This window comes from Haliotis rufescens, unplaced genomic scaffold (assembly GCF_023055435.1).
Source record: "Haliotis rufescens isolate VD_foot unplaced genomic scaffold, xgHalRufe1.0.p SCAF_5, whole genome shotgun sequence".
Taxonomy (NCBI): domain Eukaryota; kingdom Metazoa; phylum Mollusca; class Gastropoda; order Lepetellida; family Haliotidae; genus Haliotis; species Haliotis rufescens.
Genome location: NW_025964223.1, coordinates 52856982 through 52872226, shown reverse-complemented (window position 1 = coordinate 52872226; position 15245 = coordinate 52856982). Strand labels below are relative to the sequence as shown.

The window sequence follows — 15245 nt, the reverse complement described above, 5'->3', positions numbered from 1 at the left end:
GGTATTCATGTTAAACTGCGGCATGGTATCTCAGTGAGCTAGCACTATAAATCGGCATCAGTCCGGACTAGTACAAGCAGCCACACACACACACGTGCATGCTCATTGCTATATAAGTGCAATAATCTTGGACGCGACGTTAAACCCAATTTCACCTCACCTCATAATATCAATCTGTGGTTTGTCTGGTCCGAAGACCATTATTTAGGGGCTGCCATCATATAGCTGGAATATTGCTGAGTGTGGCTGTAAACAACAAAGAAACAAAACAAACATGAAGAAAATATTATTATTTTGTACAACCTGTTAAGTGCTCTCATATGTACCAGTGTTAGTTTTGTATTTGCCTGTAATTGTATTATACAATTATGGTCTTTATTTGAGGTCAATGCCTGTTTTTATGGACCTGAAAAAAACAACTTCGACCTCATGTATTGAACCATATCATAAGGTCAATCAATAATTGTTCTATTATATGATAAAGAGACAAAAGTTGAAACTAACAGAGACAGCTGATTGGCTTAGGTTTCGGGAAAACCACTTCCGGGTACCGTAATTCCTATTCTATTTTTAGTAACTCAAGTCAGTACAGTAAACTATCAGACCTGATTTAGAGTTTGTATTCGTTTCTGTCAAATGACATGTGACCACTTGGCCAATGAATGGTGGAAATGTTTGCATTATATAATAAAAGTTGTTTTTTAATTACAATATGTTTAACCAGCACTATTACATTTCAGGAGCTAATCAAACATAGTATTTCATGATGCCTGACTACTTGTAGTAAGACATAGACATCGCCACATTCAATTTTGATATGTGGTAGACATGGTAGATCCTAGTTTTATAATAGAATGTTGAACATGTGGTAGACAGGGAAGAGACTAGATTCCACCCGTGTGGATTCTGGGTAAGTTTTGTTTGTTGTTTAACGCCGCACTCAGCAATATTCCAGCTATATGACGGCGGTCTGTGAATAATTGAGTCTGGGCCAGACAATCCAGTGATTGACATCATGAGCATCGAGCTAGGCAATTGGGACACGATGACATGCATCAACCAAGTCAGCGAGCCTGACCACCCAATCCCGTTAGTCGATCTTACGACAAGTTTAGTCGCCTCTTACGGCAAGCATTGGTTGCTGAAGACCTATTTTGTACCTGGATCTTCATGGGATTGCTGGTTGTAAGAGGCTATGAAATGGATCAGGTGGTCAGACTTGGTGACTTGGTTGATAGTGTGTCTTTGTATCTCAATTGTGTGGGTCATTTGCTGGATTGTCTGGATTGACGGCTGTAAAAAAGCTCGAATAGTACTAAGTGCAGGGTTAAACAAAATACAAAAAACGAACATAGTTCAGTTGAAAGTAATGTATTCCCGCAGAAATCAAATGGAAGATTGTATGATATTAACCCTGTTATGCTCGTGACAATGCAGGCACAAAATAAGTATGGCTTGCCAGTGAGTATGAATATTTTGGTAGAGTATGTTGTCCTAGCTCCTCGTCCTGCATGCTGGTCAGTCCTTGTTGGTCCTGACCGCATGGCACTTCTTTCAGCTACAGCTACACCTCGTGCCACATAGTCACTTTGCATGTCTTCATCTATGGGATATTAAGAAAACATTGACACTTTAAGAATGAACTTTGTCTTGGTGTTTTGAATTGACTGTCTCTGGAAATATTGACATATGCATGCTATGTTACCTCAATGTGTTGCGTCATGTATGTCTGTTGTAACAAGATGTCTGTCAGTTAACATTTTTAATGTGCAATCCCCATCTTTACATGTTCTTGGGTTGTGTTTTGTATCCCTTCTAACATGCATATGTTCAGAATTGAAGAAACATTGGGTTCAACTCTCATGTAGTTTTGTTTAATATTTCATGGACGATTAAGAATATGTCAAGAAAATGAGATATGCTATAGGTGCAAGTAGATAGATTAACACAGTTCACACTTCAGATGATAGCTGAATAATGTCACCTAGTCTCACAGCCGTAGTCATCAGTACACCAAAGCCCATCACAGTCTGTCCCAGACTCATCTTCTTCAGGGGGATGGAACTGTTAAGACTTTGTTCACCCCTGCCCATCCAAGTCTGTCCCTGACTCATCTTCTTCAGGGGGATGGAACTGTTAGGACCTTGTTCACCACAGCCCATGACAGTCTGTCCCAGACTCATCTTCTTCAGGGGGATGGAACTGTTAAGACTTTGTTCACCACAGCCTATCACAGTCTGTCCCTGACTCATCTTCCTCAGGGGGGTGGAACTGTTAGGACCTTGTTCACCACAGCCCATCACAGTCTGTCCCTGACTCATCTTCTTCTGGGGGATGGAACTGTTAGGACCTTGTTCACCACAGCCCATCACAGTCTTTCCCCGACTCATCTTCTTCAGGGGGGTGGAACTGTTAGGACCTTGTTCACCACAGCCCATCACAGTCTGTCCCAGACTCATCTTCATCAGGGGATGGAACTGTTAGGACCTTGTTCACCACAGCCCATGACAGTCTGTCCCAGACTCATCTTCTTTAGGGGGATGGAACTGTTAGGACCTTGTTCACCACAGCCCATGACAGTCTGTCCCAGACTCATCCTCTTCAGGGGGATGGAACTGTTAAGACTTTGTTCACCACCCTGCCCATCACAGTCTGTCCCAGACTCATCTTCTCCAGGGGGGTGATGGAAATGTTAAGACTTTGTTCACCACCCTGCCCATCACAGTCTGTCCCTGACTCATCTTCCTCAGGGGGATGGAACTGTTAAGACTTGTTCACCACCCTGCCCATCACAGTCTGTCCCAGACTCATCTTCTCCAGGGGGATGATGGAAATGTTAGGACCTTGTTCACCACCACAGCCCATCACAGTATCTTCCTGACTCATCTTCCTCAGGGGGGTGGAACTGTTAGGACCTCGTTCACCACCACAGCCCATGACAGTCTGTCCCAGACTCATCTTCCTCAGGGGGGTGGAACTGTTAGGACCTTGTTCACCACCACAGCCCATCACAGTATCTTCCTGACTCATCTTCCTCAGGGGGGTGGAACTGTTAGGACCTTGTTCACCAAAGCCCATCACAGTCTGTCCCAGACTCATCTTCCTCAGGGGGGTGGAACTGTTAAGACTTTGTTCACCACCCTGCCCATCACAGTCTTTCCCAGACTCATCTTCCTCAGGGGGGTGGAACTGTTAGGACCTCGTTCACCACCACAGCCCATCAGCCTGTCCCAGACTCATCTTCCTCAGGGGGGTGGAACTGTTACGACCTTGTTCACCACCACAGCCCATCAGTCTGTCCCAGACTCATCTTCCTCAGGGGGGTGGAACTGTTAGGACCTCGTTCACCACCACAGCCCATCAGTCTGTCCCAGACTCATCTTCTTCAGGGGGGTGGAACTGTTACGACCTTGTTCACCTCCACAGCCCATCACACTTTGTCCCAGACTCATCTTCTTCAGGGAGGTGGAACTGTTAGGACCTCGTTCACCACAGCCCATCACAGTCTGTCCCAGACTCATCTTCCTCTGGGGTGTGGAACTGTTAGGACCTTATCCATGTTAGACAGCTCTGGGATATGTGGAAGGTTGCTCTTTGATCTATGTTAGACAGCTCTGGGATCTGTGGAAGATGTGTAAAGGTAGCTTACAAAAAGGGTGTTCAATCAATACTAACTCCCTGATTAACACATCCTCCATCCCTTCCAATGTAATCAGTGGTGACCATGTATATTTCACGGCTGTCAGCTTTAATGTATAATGGATATGCATGTTATGTTTCCCTCTTGAGTTGTCATCGTTTATTTCATAAATACTAAAATTCAGTTTGAAATTTTATCTTTTCTTGGCATGCTATCATTTTCATTAGTAATATTCATGAAATAAAATTAACAAACATGTTTTGTAGTAACCTAAACTTGTACATATTTTTGTGTTACCGTAACATTTTTTAACATTTATTAACACTAACAATGACAATTAACACTTTTTACACTAATGGTTTTATTTTACAAACAATCTATGATTTTGTAGAACACCTCCAATGCCAGGAGCTAGCGTCTTTCAGCTCTGTCATACCACAGTCATTGTGAGCTTAAACTGTTTCTTTTTGTGACCATACAATAATGTTAAAAAGGAACATTTTCTGGAAATAGATGAAAATGTAAAGTGAATAATTTGCTTCAGAGATGCTGAAGTTTGAAATAGCATTAAATCAATTCACCTTGCAGTTTTTGTGTTGCAAGAAAGGAAAAATTAAACCCACAAAAATACTGTGGTATGATAGATTTGCCAAAACTAGAGATGTATTATTTGTGATGATGATGATGAAGATGATGATGATGATCTCCAGGAAATCCGGAACCGCCACTGGCTGCAGGTGATGCAGGTGACAGGAAGCACCTTCCAGCTGGAGGCCAATGTCTTCAAGCTGACCCACCTGCTTGATATCGGACTTATCAAGTGAGTGAGGGTCATCCTGTGTACAACATGGACAATGTGGCTGTCTTGCCTGTTAACACAAAATCTTACAAGTTTTGAGGAATCAGGGATAAATTTCCAGAGAGAATTAGTTTTGAAGAAAAATGTGGTTATATTAATCGATATCGCCTAAGCCAACCTATTGTACTAACAGTGTCGTGAACAAAGGATGTCCTTATCTTTAATCATTTGGGACAATACTGGAATATATCATAATGCTGATACCAGCTTTGCAAACAGTAAAATGAATGGAATGATTGTCATGAATAGCCAACCTTGAAGCAAACATATAGCACTCAATGAGAATTTGCTCCTTTAATAGCACAGTTAGCTTATGTAATAGTAATGACTTGGACACTGTGTGACTCCAGACACAAGACAGAGATCGAGGAGATCTGTCGAGGAGCCTGTCGGGAACTGGAACTGGAGATCAAGATGAGGATGACGGAGGAAGAGTGGACCGAGCAGGTACTCAACTTCGAGCACTACAAGAAGCGTGGCCCCATGTACCTGGACAAGGCCTTCACGGAGCGTCTGCTGGAGCAGCTGGAGGATGCTCAGGCCCTGCTGGCCAGCATGTTGACCTCCAGGTATATCGGCCCGCTGCGGGATGAGGCTGCATCCTGGGCTGAGAAGCTGAAGGAGGTGGCCCAGGTGCTGGAGTTGTGGCTGGAGGTGCAGGACTTGTGGCAGTACCTGGAGGCAGTCTTCAGTAATGCCATAGCCGTCAGGGTAAGTGGTGGTTTAATGAGGTTGGGTTCTGTAAATCCATAGCTGGTAGGGTTACTTTTGGATTTGTTGATAGATGCAAGGTTGAGTTGAGTGTAAAATTATTAATTGTAAATGTTGTAGCTAAATCAGAGAGTATTTTAGTTGTTGGCTGTGTGGTTAGGTATCCCTAGATGATTGTATCATCATGATTTAATACTGCATGGACATCTCCCCATTGACAGGAGCTGCCTCAGGAGGCCAAAAGATTTGCCCGAATCGACAAGGGCTGGACCAAGATGATGAAGAGAGCTTTCGACACCAGGAATGTCCTGCAGGTGATGTGCCAAACTTTCCTCCTGTCAACTAGTCCTGAAAACGAGCATTGGATACAGATTCCTGCATTAATGTCATTGTCAATCTCTTTACAGTTCAGCTTGTACCTGCCCTTATGTGTTTGATCCGTGTTTTGTTCCAGTGTTGTTATGGTGGAGAGGTGCCTAAAGCTGTTGTGCTGCGTCACATCCACGAGGAGCTGGAGATCTGCTTCAAGTCTCTTGTTGGTTACCTGGACAACAAACGCAGGACATTCCCTCGCTTCTACTTCGTGTCAGACCCCATCCTGCTGGCAATGTTGAGCCGACCGAATGACTTGGACTCTGTCAGACCTCATCTCAAGTAAGTCACTTTCTGTCCTATATTTGTTTCATGTTATTGAAGTCACAGTCAGAGAGTATTGATTGATATGTGGAATCCTTTTTGGATAAATGGAAACTTTGTATCATATGTGTGTCACTCTGTTGTGGAATAGTGAGTGATTGAATTTTGAAGCTGATCATGTGTGATCGTACTCATGAGGAGGTAGATGATTGCTCATGCTGTGAAGATTCCAGGTCAGCAACCCAAGCTTGTCTAGGAACTGACTAATTGGATCGCGTGGTCAGACTCGCTGTCTTGGTTGATGCATGTCATCGTATCCCAACTGCGTGGATTGATGCTCTTGATGTCAATATCTGGAATGTCTAGTCCAAACTCGATTCTTTACAGACCGCCGTCATATAGCTGGAATATTGATGAGTGCGGCGTTATACAACGAACAAACAAACAAACAAATCATGCTGCCAGTTCCTGCCTCTGTCTGGATTATTTACAGTGAGAGCTAGCTGGAATATTGCTGACTGTGGCATAAAAGTTTCAGTCACTCACTAAATATCACCTTGTGCAATGTCTATTTGAAAGGATAGCAAGGAAAGGCCAAGTGGAGTTGCTCATCAAGGTCAAGGTTGAGGAAATGTTGTTGTGGGACTGTCACTGTAGGCTGTGCTTGATTTATTGTCCGAGACATGACCTATGACCTACGTTTTCATCTGTGTTGCAGATCGATCTTCAGTCAGATTCATGATGTCCGGCTGGAGAAGGGGCAGGAAGATGTGGTAGAGGAAGATGGGGAGGAGACATACAGCGGAGGGGGTGGCACCACGGGGAGAAGGACCCCTCATGACCGCTCCCGCTCCACCACGTCCCCACACAGGTCCAACACCCCACCCAAGATTGACAAACGTCTCACTCAGATCTATGTGAGTACCCCTGTGTTCAGTTGGTGGTGGGGTCGCACATTCATATCAGTGTTTGAAATTAATAAGAGCCATAAGTTAAGACACAACTTAACAGAAAAGTAGGCCAGTTTCATGGTAATTATTTCTCTGAACTCGAAAGAATGAGTATTTCACTCAAACTGTTTTACAGTCACAAAATGTAAGTCGCTTCTCTATACATACAAAAGAACTGTACTTGTATTCTTAAATAATTTCAAACACTGCAAGGATGTACTGCAGAGTCATTCTGATTAGCATATAAAGGTAAGAATCTGATATCTTTTGAAGAAGGAGAAAAGAGGTGTCATCTAGGATTGTGAAAAAGAGGTGGTGTGCACAGGCCACAAAGTAAACTAAAACACAAGCTAGGTTGACACGTAAGATGTCTGATAAACGGTGGGATGGTTTCCCCCGTACCCTCCTGTGGACCCCCAGTTTGTATACTGAAGATAAGTTATTTGCAGAAAAATTTGATTGTAGGTCTCTGTCCGTGTTCTTTCTGTGTATTGTTTGATTTCACATTGGTCAGGCACTACCCTTGATGTCTGGTCTTATCTTAACAGGGACTCAGAAATAAATTATCAATTACGATAAAATATTTGATTCAAATAACTAGAATCCTTCAGGCATTCAATCCTGTGTGACATTTCTCGGTCGCTTGAGTCACTTTGTTTAGACAATGTAATCATCTAACTTGAAGGGAATTTTTAATGATCCAGTTGTCTTCAAACAATCCATTTATCAGGACACAAATGATAAAATCCCTCATTGACATTCAGGGATAATTCAAGGGTGGGGCCTTGTGCTTTTAAAGTACAATGGGGTATTTTAACATTGAGCTGTCTGATATACCTCTGGAATATTTGAAATTTTTACATAAAGGGCCCATATCAGAAATTCCTAGAGTGAACCCTGGACCCTGATTGCTAATGTTGCACTCAGTGATTACTCATCCAGGAATTAATTGGACCTGTGAAGATCCGGGGTAGAATAGGTCTTCAGCAACCCATGCTTGCCGTAAAAGGCGACTGTGCTTGTTGTAAGAGGCGTCTAACAGGATTGGGGGGTCAGGCTTGCTGACTTGGTTGATGCATGTCATCATATCCAAATTGAGTGGATCAAAGCTCATGATGTCAATCATTGGATTGTCTGGTCTGGACTCGATTATTTACTGACTGCCGTCATATAGCTGGAATATTGCTGAGTACGGCATTAAACAACGAACAAACAACCAAAAGGAATAAATATTTGGTCATGTTAATTAGCATGTGCATTCATTAGACCTGTATTATTTTCTTTCAAAAAGATTTCACCTCAGTGTTGTGTATTTTGTACTTAAGTTAAAGGTGGAATACCCAAACTGGAGAAATTTCTGGATAAACAGAAACTTTTGTCTCAGACGCTTGAATTGTCAGTTAATGAGAACTAAGTTTCTATTTATGAAAACACATTTACCCCCTGAACAATTTGTTTATGATGTGTCATTACATATGGATTAATATCTGTAAAATGATGAGTCATAAGTACTTGCTTTATCATTTTCGGAGGAGTTTCAGGAGTTTTCATATATTATTAAAAAGAATGGCACTGCAGTATATCTGTTTCATTACTGGGTATCAGCTTTTAACGTCATGTACGATCTGGTGGTGGAACCTCCCTTCATAAATCTTTCACTTTACTTGTTTCACGTATTAGATTAGTTTGAATACACATGTATATTTCTTATGTCTTTACCATTTATGTAAGTTGTCTCCAGTTTATAAATGTAATTAACACCTTGCTCTCACTCACTAGGGGAGTGACGATTCAATCTCATATATGAGTGTAAATAAACACAAACGTCGTGTAAGTAGTGGAGTGCTTTTCAATCAGACACTGTTCATGCACTCTGCACAAGAGTTGTCTCCCTTTTGCATGGATTGGATTTATTCGTCACTGCACAGTTGTTTGAAATATGAATTTTCGAACGTTGCATCGATGTGCATGGTCAATAGTTTATCCTTGGACTGAAAGTGGAATGAATTTGAATTCATTGTTGATGTCTGTGTATATGTGTGCTTGGTTAAGTTTGTGAAGTATGTTTTCTTTTTAAGAAAAGTCTTTTGAAGCATGTTGTAGTTTTATTTATCGGCAGAGGAGCTTGAATATTTTGATATTTTTGTTGTTGTTTTTTCTTTGTGGACAGTTTCAAGAAGGGAGATATATACAGGATAAACTATCCAAAAAAGACCCTTTGCGTATCAAACAATATGATTGGCTAGATTTCAAAAAGGCAACACTTGCCACCCTGAATATATCAGACTCCTCATTTAAAAAATTGAAACAATGTTCCTTACCATAGTGTGCTGGTTGAATGTGTCACATGTTTTAGCAGTCAATAAAGTAATGGATGGGGGTATATAGTTTTACCAAGGAATTCCATCCATCCGTCCTTCTGAAGACATTTCTTGTGTGCAACCTATAACTTAAAAAACTACTGCATAGATTCTTTTCACACTTGGTGAACACTTTCTATACCAATAGGAGAGTTGTAGTGGGAAGTTGATTTCAATATTTGGATTTTCTGTAAAACAGCTATCTTTCATTTTTTTTACTTTGAATTATTTTACCTAAACATTTGTGCAACCTATAACTTAAAAAAACATGTCATGGATTCTTTTCAAATATAGGGAACAGTTTCCATACTAATAGAAGAGGTGCAGTGCAAAGTTGGATTTTGATATGTGGATGTATACGATAAAACACGTCTCCAAAATTTGGGTTTAAAATGTAAAACTGCGAGCGGGGGCAAAGACAGAGGGCCTGGAAGTTCTGATCATATTAAGCCATTGGTTTACAAAGCATCTTTACTTCATATTGATTTTAGATTACAAAAGAACAGATGTATTTGCTTATTATTTTTTGTACATTTTGAACATTTTGTTTTCTACTTAGGAAGAAGAAGATGGTGTAAGAATTTCAAATATGTTTGCTAATTTAAGTAATTGAACACTTTATGCTTGCCCGGATAATACCTTTTACATGTTTCATCTAATTATGTCCTTTTACTGTTAACAAATATCTTGGTATTGCTTTTAATGACTCGTTAGTCTTCATTTCTTAGAAGTGATGATTATTAGTTTTATTTAGTAAAGTAGACATTAGGAGAGTGGACAAACCTTTGTAGAAAATGTTTTTTACAAATTCATTTCTTTCAGCAAATCTTTGAGAATTGCACATTGAAACCCTGACAGGAAGCAGATCTTTGTGAATTTGCTTCTATTCCCAACCAAGCATAGAGCATGATGCCTAGTACAGAAGTGACTAATTATTTAGTATAAAAACGTTTTGAAACACTTTTGTAATACACTGTTTTGATCTTTGCACCATTACTGAGAGTAGATAGTACTTATTTGTGTGAAGTAGATCTAGCTTGAAATATGGGTTTTTGTCAGGACAAGGGACAGGTCCCGAGCAAGGGCAGGGTCAACGAGAGGCCGTCACGCCATGACAGGAAGAAGGTAGCCCAGGTCCCCTCAGGAGGGAGACCGTCGGGCTGCCGCCAGAGATCTCGGGAGTCATATAATCGTACTTCCAGATCCAGTTTTGTAAGCTCAGTCACTGCATGCCCATGTTGTGTGATGGTGTGTCACATCAGGCTTCCACGTTAAGACTCTTCCCTGGGGGAGGCCTTCAGACATTGGACTGTCAGGGTTTGAAGGGTGTCTGGTGCATAGCTATAAGCTTTATAATTTGTATGCATATTCAAACACAAACAAAGAATTACTTCAAAATATACTACGCAAGAGAAGTTAGAGAACACCTGATTGCCTCATGGTGGCACTGTGTACAGTGCATGGGTGACAATCAGGGAAGTTGAGCAACGTTGGTCACGGAGAGTTGTTGGATGGGTGACCACGTTCAGCAGCTTGGCTCCTGAGAGTTTCTAGGGCTTTGGTCCTGCCCCGGACTGAAGCACATGTAACATATATGGTGTCTCCTTAGGGAAGTGACTTTGTTCTAAATGTGCCTCTGTTCACCCATCAGTGGATGGGTACCCGGTAGAATGAGGTAGGATGGTAATGTGGCTGTGAACCTTCTGGCATCTCACTGCAGCTTGGGTTGTATACTCCCCAGGGAGCTGAGAACGAAAATTGAGTGTACACTGATTCATTGGTGTGGGTAATAATGCAGCACTTTGAGCATGCTTAAGGGCATGGATTTGGCTCATTGTAAATTATTTTTCTTTCATATTACTAGAGTTCTGTCATGGATTGATAGATTAACTGTAGTATTATGAAAGAATTGGGTGTTCTTTAACTCCTTTTGACTGGTGTATATATCATTTGTTTATGTTCTGTAACTGATTAACAAATGATAAGATAATTCATACATATGTAAAGATAATTGAATATGCATACAATATTGTGAGATTTATGAAGCTTATGATGGCATTGTGATACTTTGTGAAGTTTATGAGAAACCTATCTTGAGGTAATGTACTGATACAAGATGATACAACAATCCATAGGAGATGGAGATGGTATGAAAATGAATCACAAAATACTATTTTCTGACGTTATTTAAAGAGTTCTGAAGGAACTGTTTTAATTAACACAAAGTTTCTCAATGCATGAATAGACCTCTCTATGAAGACTTGAAATTTTTATGGATCATTTCTTTATCGATTAAAGTTCCACGTCTTCATGTTCTTCTGACTTCAACATGCCTCTCAAAGACTTGGATCTCTCTATTCCTTCTATATGAGGATGGACTATGTTTCTATGAATGTGATAAGGTTCTTTTACTTTTCATGTGTCGGAACATGACCTTGCGATCAAGATTTGTGTTGTATCATGACACAGACTGTAACTACAGCCCTAAACAAAGATATTCAGTGTTGGGGAAACTAGTCCGGTGTGGAAATACCGTATTTCCTCTATTAGACACCGGGCCTCTTATAGACGCCGGCCTCTAATAGAAGCCGGGTCAATTGTTCAGTGCAAAAAATAGAAGCCGGGCCTCTTAATAGATGCCGGGTCAATCTATTGATACAATTAATGATCCCTTTTTGGGACCTAAATTACGACGATTCGGGACATTCATGGTCATAGTGAAATGGGGGTATTAATAGAAGCCGAGCCTCCAATAGACGCTTGGCCTCTAATTGACGCCGGGTCAAAGGCTTGTCCAAAATAAATAGAAGCCCGGGCGTCTAATAGAGGAAATACGGTAGCTAGGCTTTATTTGGAAGCCTTCTCATGAACATCAGGGTGTCCTGAAGTATTGGTACAAGACACTTCCAACCAAGTCAGATGCATAATTGATGCATTTCATTTGAGTTTAGTCCTTGAAGAAACTTGATGTTAGGATGTGACACAACATTGTTTAGTATGTTTTGGTTGCTATTCATAAACAGTCAAGTCATATTCAGTGCATGTTTCAGAAAGTTAACTGATGTTTTGATACTTTAAGTATGAAAGTGAAATTTAAAACATTTTGACTTGATATGTATTCTGGATTTTAATTTTGTTTCTTTGAACAAGATGCAGCAGAATTTGATTTGACTTGAAAATGAAGTGCAATCGGACTAACCCAAATTTCACTTCTTGTTCCAGCAGATAGAGCAGCATGGCTACTTATTAACAAACCAGTTTTAGTCTCCATATGCAACTTTAGTTCGGAGTGTTTAGTTCATTTCACTTCTTTTTTTAATTTCTGACTTGTTCTTAATTGTAGAAATTATGAATGCATTGTCATGAAAAGTATATAGTCCGGGAATTGATAATTATTAGAAACATTTTCCTTGCATGAAAAATCGAAACAATCCTGTTCTTTAAGAATAAAATGTCAGTAGATTGTATTTCTTAATCATTAAAAGCTAACATTAATGTCACAATGTGAATATGTTTCTACTTTTGTAAATTTTGAGTCACCTAAAAGTTAATAGCTAGATCTGAATAAGAAAATTATAACATAGATCTGTACCAGTGTTTGAAGTGATGTACTCTTACTTTGTAGTTAGGCCAGTGGATATAATCATGCCCCTCTGTTATGCAGAGTTTGAACCCCAGCTTGTCCCAGCATGTGCCAACGATGTTGCCTTCTGAAGGTCTGGTGGATGACGTCATCGTCATGGATGCTGTGGCTGTGCAGAGTGCCGATGGGGAGACTCTCACTCTCACTGATAAGGTAATATTCAATCTTTGATGTAATATCATCCTGTATAGAGGTGACACTGAGTGATGGTGTGGAGTTGTGGCGGGACTGACTGACTGAGGTTGGGGATTTAACGTGCGCTTTCCGACTACCAGCGTATGTCGCACAAGGGACTCGGCGGGACTTGGTGGGGAAGACTCTAGTAATTACAGAATATTCAGTGTATGATGTAATCCTGTATACAGGTGACTCTGAGTGATGGTGTGGAGGTGTGGCTGGGCAAACTGTGGGACTCTGTGGGGAAGACACTAGTATTTACAGAATATTCAGTGTATGATGTAATCTCCTGTATACAGGTGACACTGAGTGATGGTGTGGAGGTGTGGCTGGGCAAGCTGTGGGACTTGGTGGGGAAGACTCTCGTATTTACAGAATATTCAGTGTATGATGTAATCTCCTGTATACAGGTGACACTGAGTGATGGTGTGGAGGTGTGGCGGGACTTGGTGGGGAAGACAATAGTATTTACAGAATATTCAGTGTATGATGTAATCTCCTGTATACAGGTGACACTGAGTGATGGTGTGGAGGTGTGGCTGGGCAAGCTGTGGGACTTGGTGGGGAAGACTCTCGTATTTACAGAATATTCAGTGTATGATGTAATCTCCTGTATACAGGTGACACTGAGTGATGGTGTGGAGGTGTGGCGGGACTTGGTGGGGAAGACAATAGTATTTACAGAATATTCAGTGTATGATGTAATCTCCTGTATACAGGTGACACTGAGTGATGGTGTGGAGGTGTGGCGGGACTTGGTGGGGAAGACAATAGTATTTACAGAATATTCAGTGTATGATGTAATCTCCTGTATACAGGTGACACTGAGTGATGGTGTGGAGGTGTGGCTGTGCAAGCAGCGGGACTTGGTGGGGAAGACTCTCGTATTTACAGAATATTCAGTGTATGATGTAATCTCCTGTATACAGGTGACACTGAGTGATGGTGTGGAGGTGTGGCGGGACTCGGTGGGGAAGACAATAGTATTTACAGAATATTCAGTGTATGATGTAATCTCCTGTATACAGGTGACACTGAGTGATGGTGTGGAGGTGTGGCTGGGCAAGCTGCGGGACTCGGTGGGGAAGACTCTACATGAAATGAACACCAGTGTCATCCAGGACTGCAACAACAGCGTCGTTCTTGATGAGTTTGCTTCCAAGGTAAGCAGTCATAAAGGCATGTTACCCACTGGGGCATGGATAGTGGTGTAATTATTTTCAGTTATTCTCACTGAGCTTTATATTTTTTGCCTAATACTGATTGACTAGTTCCTCTAATTGTTCCTATACTTTCATTGTTTGCAAAGAGGGACATAACAATGTGACAAGATATGAACAACTTGTGTTGAAAATAATTGAAGATGCAATTCCATTGTTCATGATGTCACAAACATACCTGTATACTGGATATATTGTACACCCCTAATACGTTGCATGATCCCTATTGGTGTTTTCCTTCAGTACCCGTCCCAAGTGTGTCGCATGGGCATGTTGTATCACTGGACCCGCGAGTGTGAGCAGGGTATAGCGGAGGTCAAGTATGACCGCAAGGCACTGCAGGGGACACTGAGGAAGTATGTGGCCACCACAGGCAAACTGTCCTCTGTCCTTGTCCGCGGAGCCTGGAGGACCATCGATGACCCCATGTTACCTGTGCATAAAGGACGTCTGGAGAGTATGATTGCAGTAAGTAGTGTCCATGTTTTGTGCAATGTTATGGGAGACTTGATAGATATGTTGCCTGGATAATCTGCCACTAACTACATCATCATTAGGATTCTAGTCAGTATATGGTACCAGATGTTTCCCATGAGAGGCAACTGACATAAAAATACGTCGACAGAGGCGTGTAACATTTTGCCGGGGAGGAGTGCTGAGTGGGGTAGTCTAGTGGTTAAAACCTTCGCTTATCACATCGAAAAACTGGGTTCAATTCCCCACTGGAGTACAATGTGTGAAGCACATTTCTGCTGTCCCCTGCCATGATATTGCTGAAATATTGCTAAAAGCAGCATTCAATCTTTCTGGAGACTTTTGAATAAATGTAAGGGTATCTATAGGTTAAGAATGTGGAATGTCAGGTACATTTGGCAACATAACCTTTAACAGAACACCAAGATAATGGAATGGATGACCAATCCCGAGCTTTGACCAAGCTGATGAGGTGTGTCCACTACTCCAACATGGTAACCACATGTGTTCTACCAGTTAGTTGTGTAAAGCATTCACCGACTCATTCAACTGTATCAGGAAATGACAATTACTTT

At 41.3% G+C, this 15245-nt stretch overlaps 1 protein-coding gene across 1 annotated transcript in view; it reads left to right on the top strand.

Annotated features, from left to right (window-relative positions):
- Positions 1-15245, top strand: part of LOC124126385 (dynein axonemal heavy chain 5-like) — a 116072-nt gene that overhangs the window by 34492 nt on the left and 66335 nt on the right. Inside the window, exons 28-37 of the mRNA XM_048384623.1 lie at positions 1438-1461; positions 4351-4460; positions 4850-5210; positions 5432-5524; positions 5665-5864; positions 6565-6763; positions 10216-10368; positions 12821-12952; positions 14005-14139; positions 14440-14664. Coding sequence (XP_048240580.1) covers positions 1438-1461; positions 4351-4460; positions 4850-5210; positions 5432-5524; positions 5665-5864; positions 6565-6763; positions 10216-10368; positions 12821-12952; positions 14005-14139; positions 14440-14664 — 1632 coding nt within the window. The remainder of the gene's footprint in view (positions 1-1437; positions 1462-4350; positions 4461-4849; positions 5211-5431; positions 5525-5664; positions 5865-6564; positions 6764-10215; positions 10369-12820; positions 12953-14004; positions 14140-14439; positions 14665-15245) is intronic.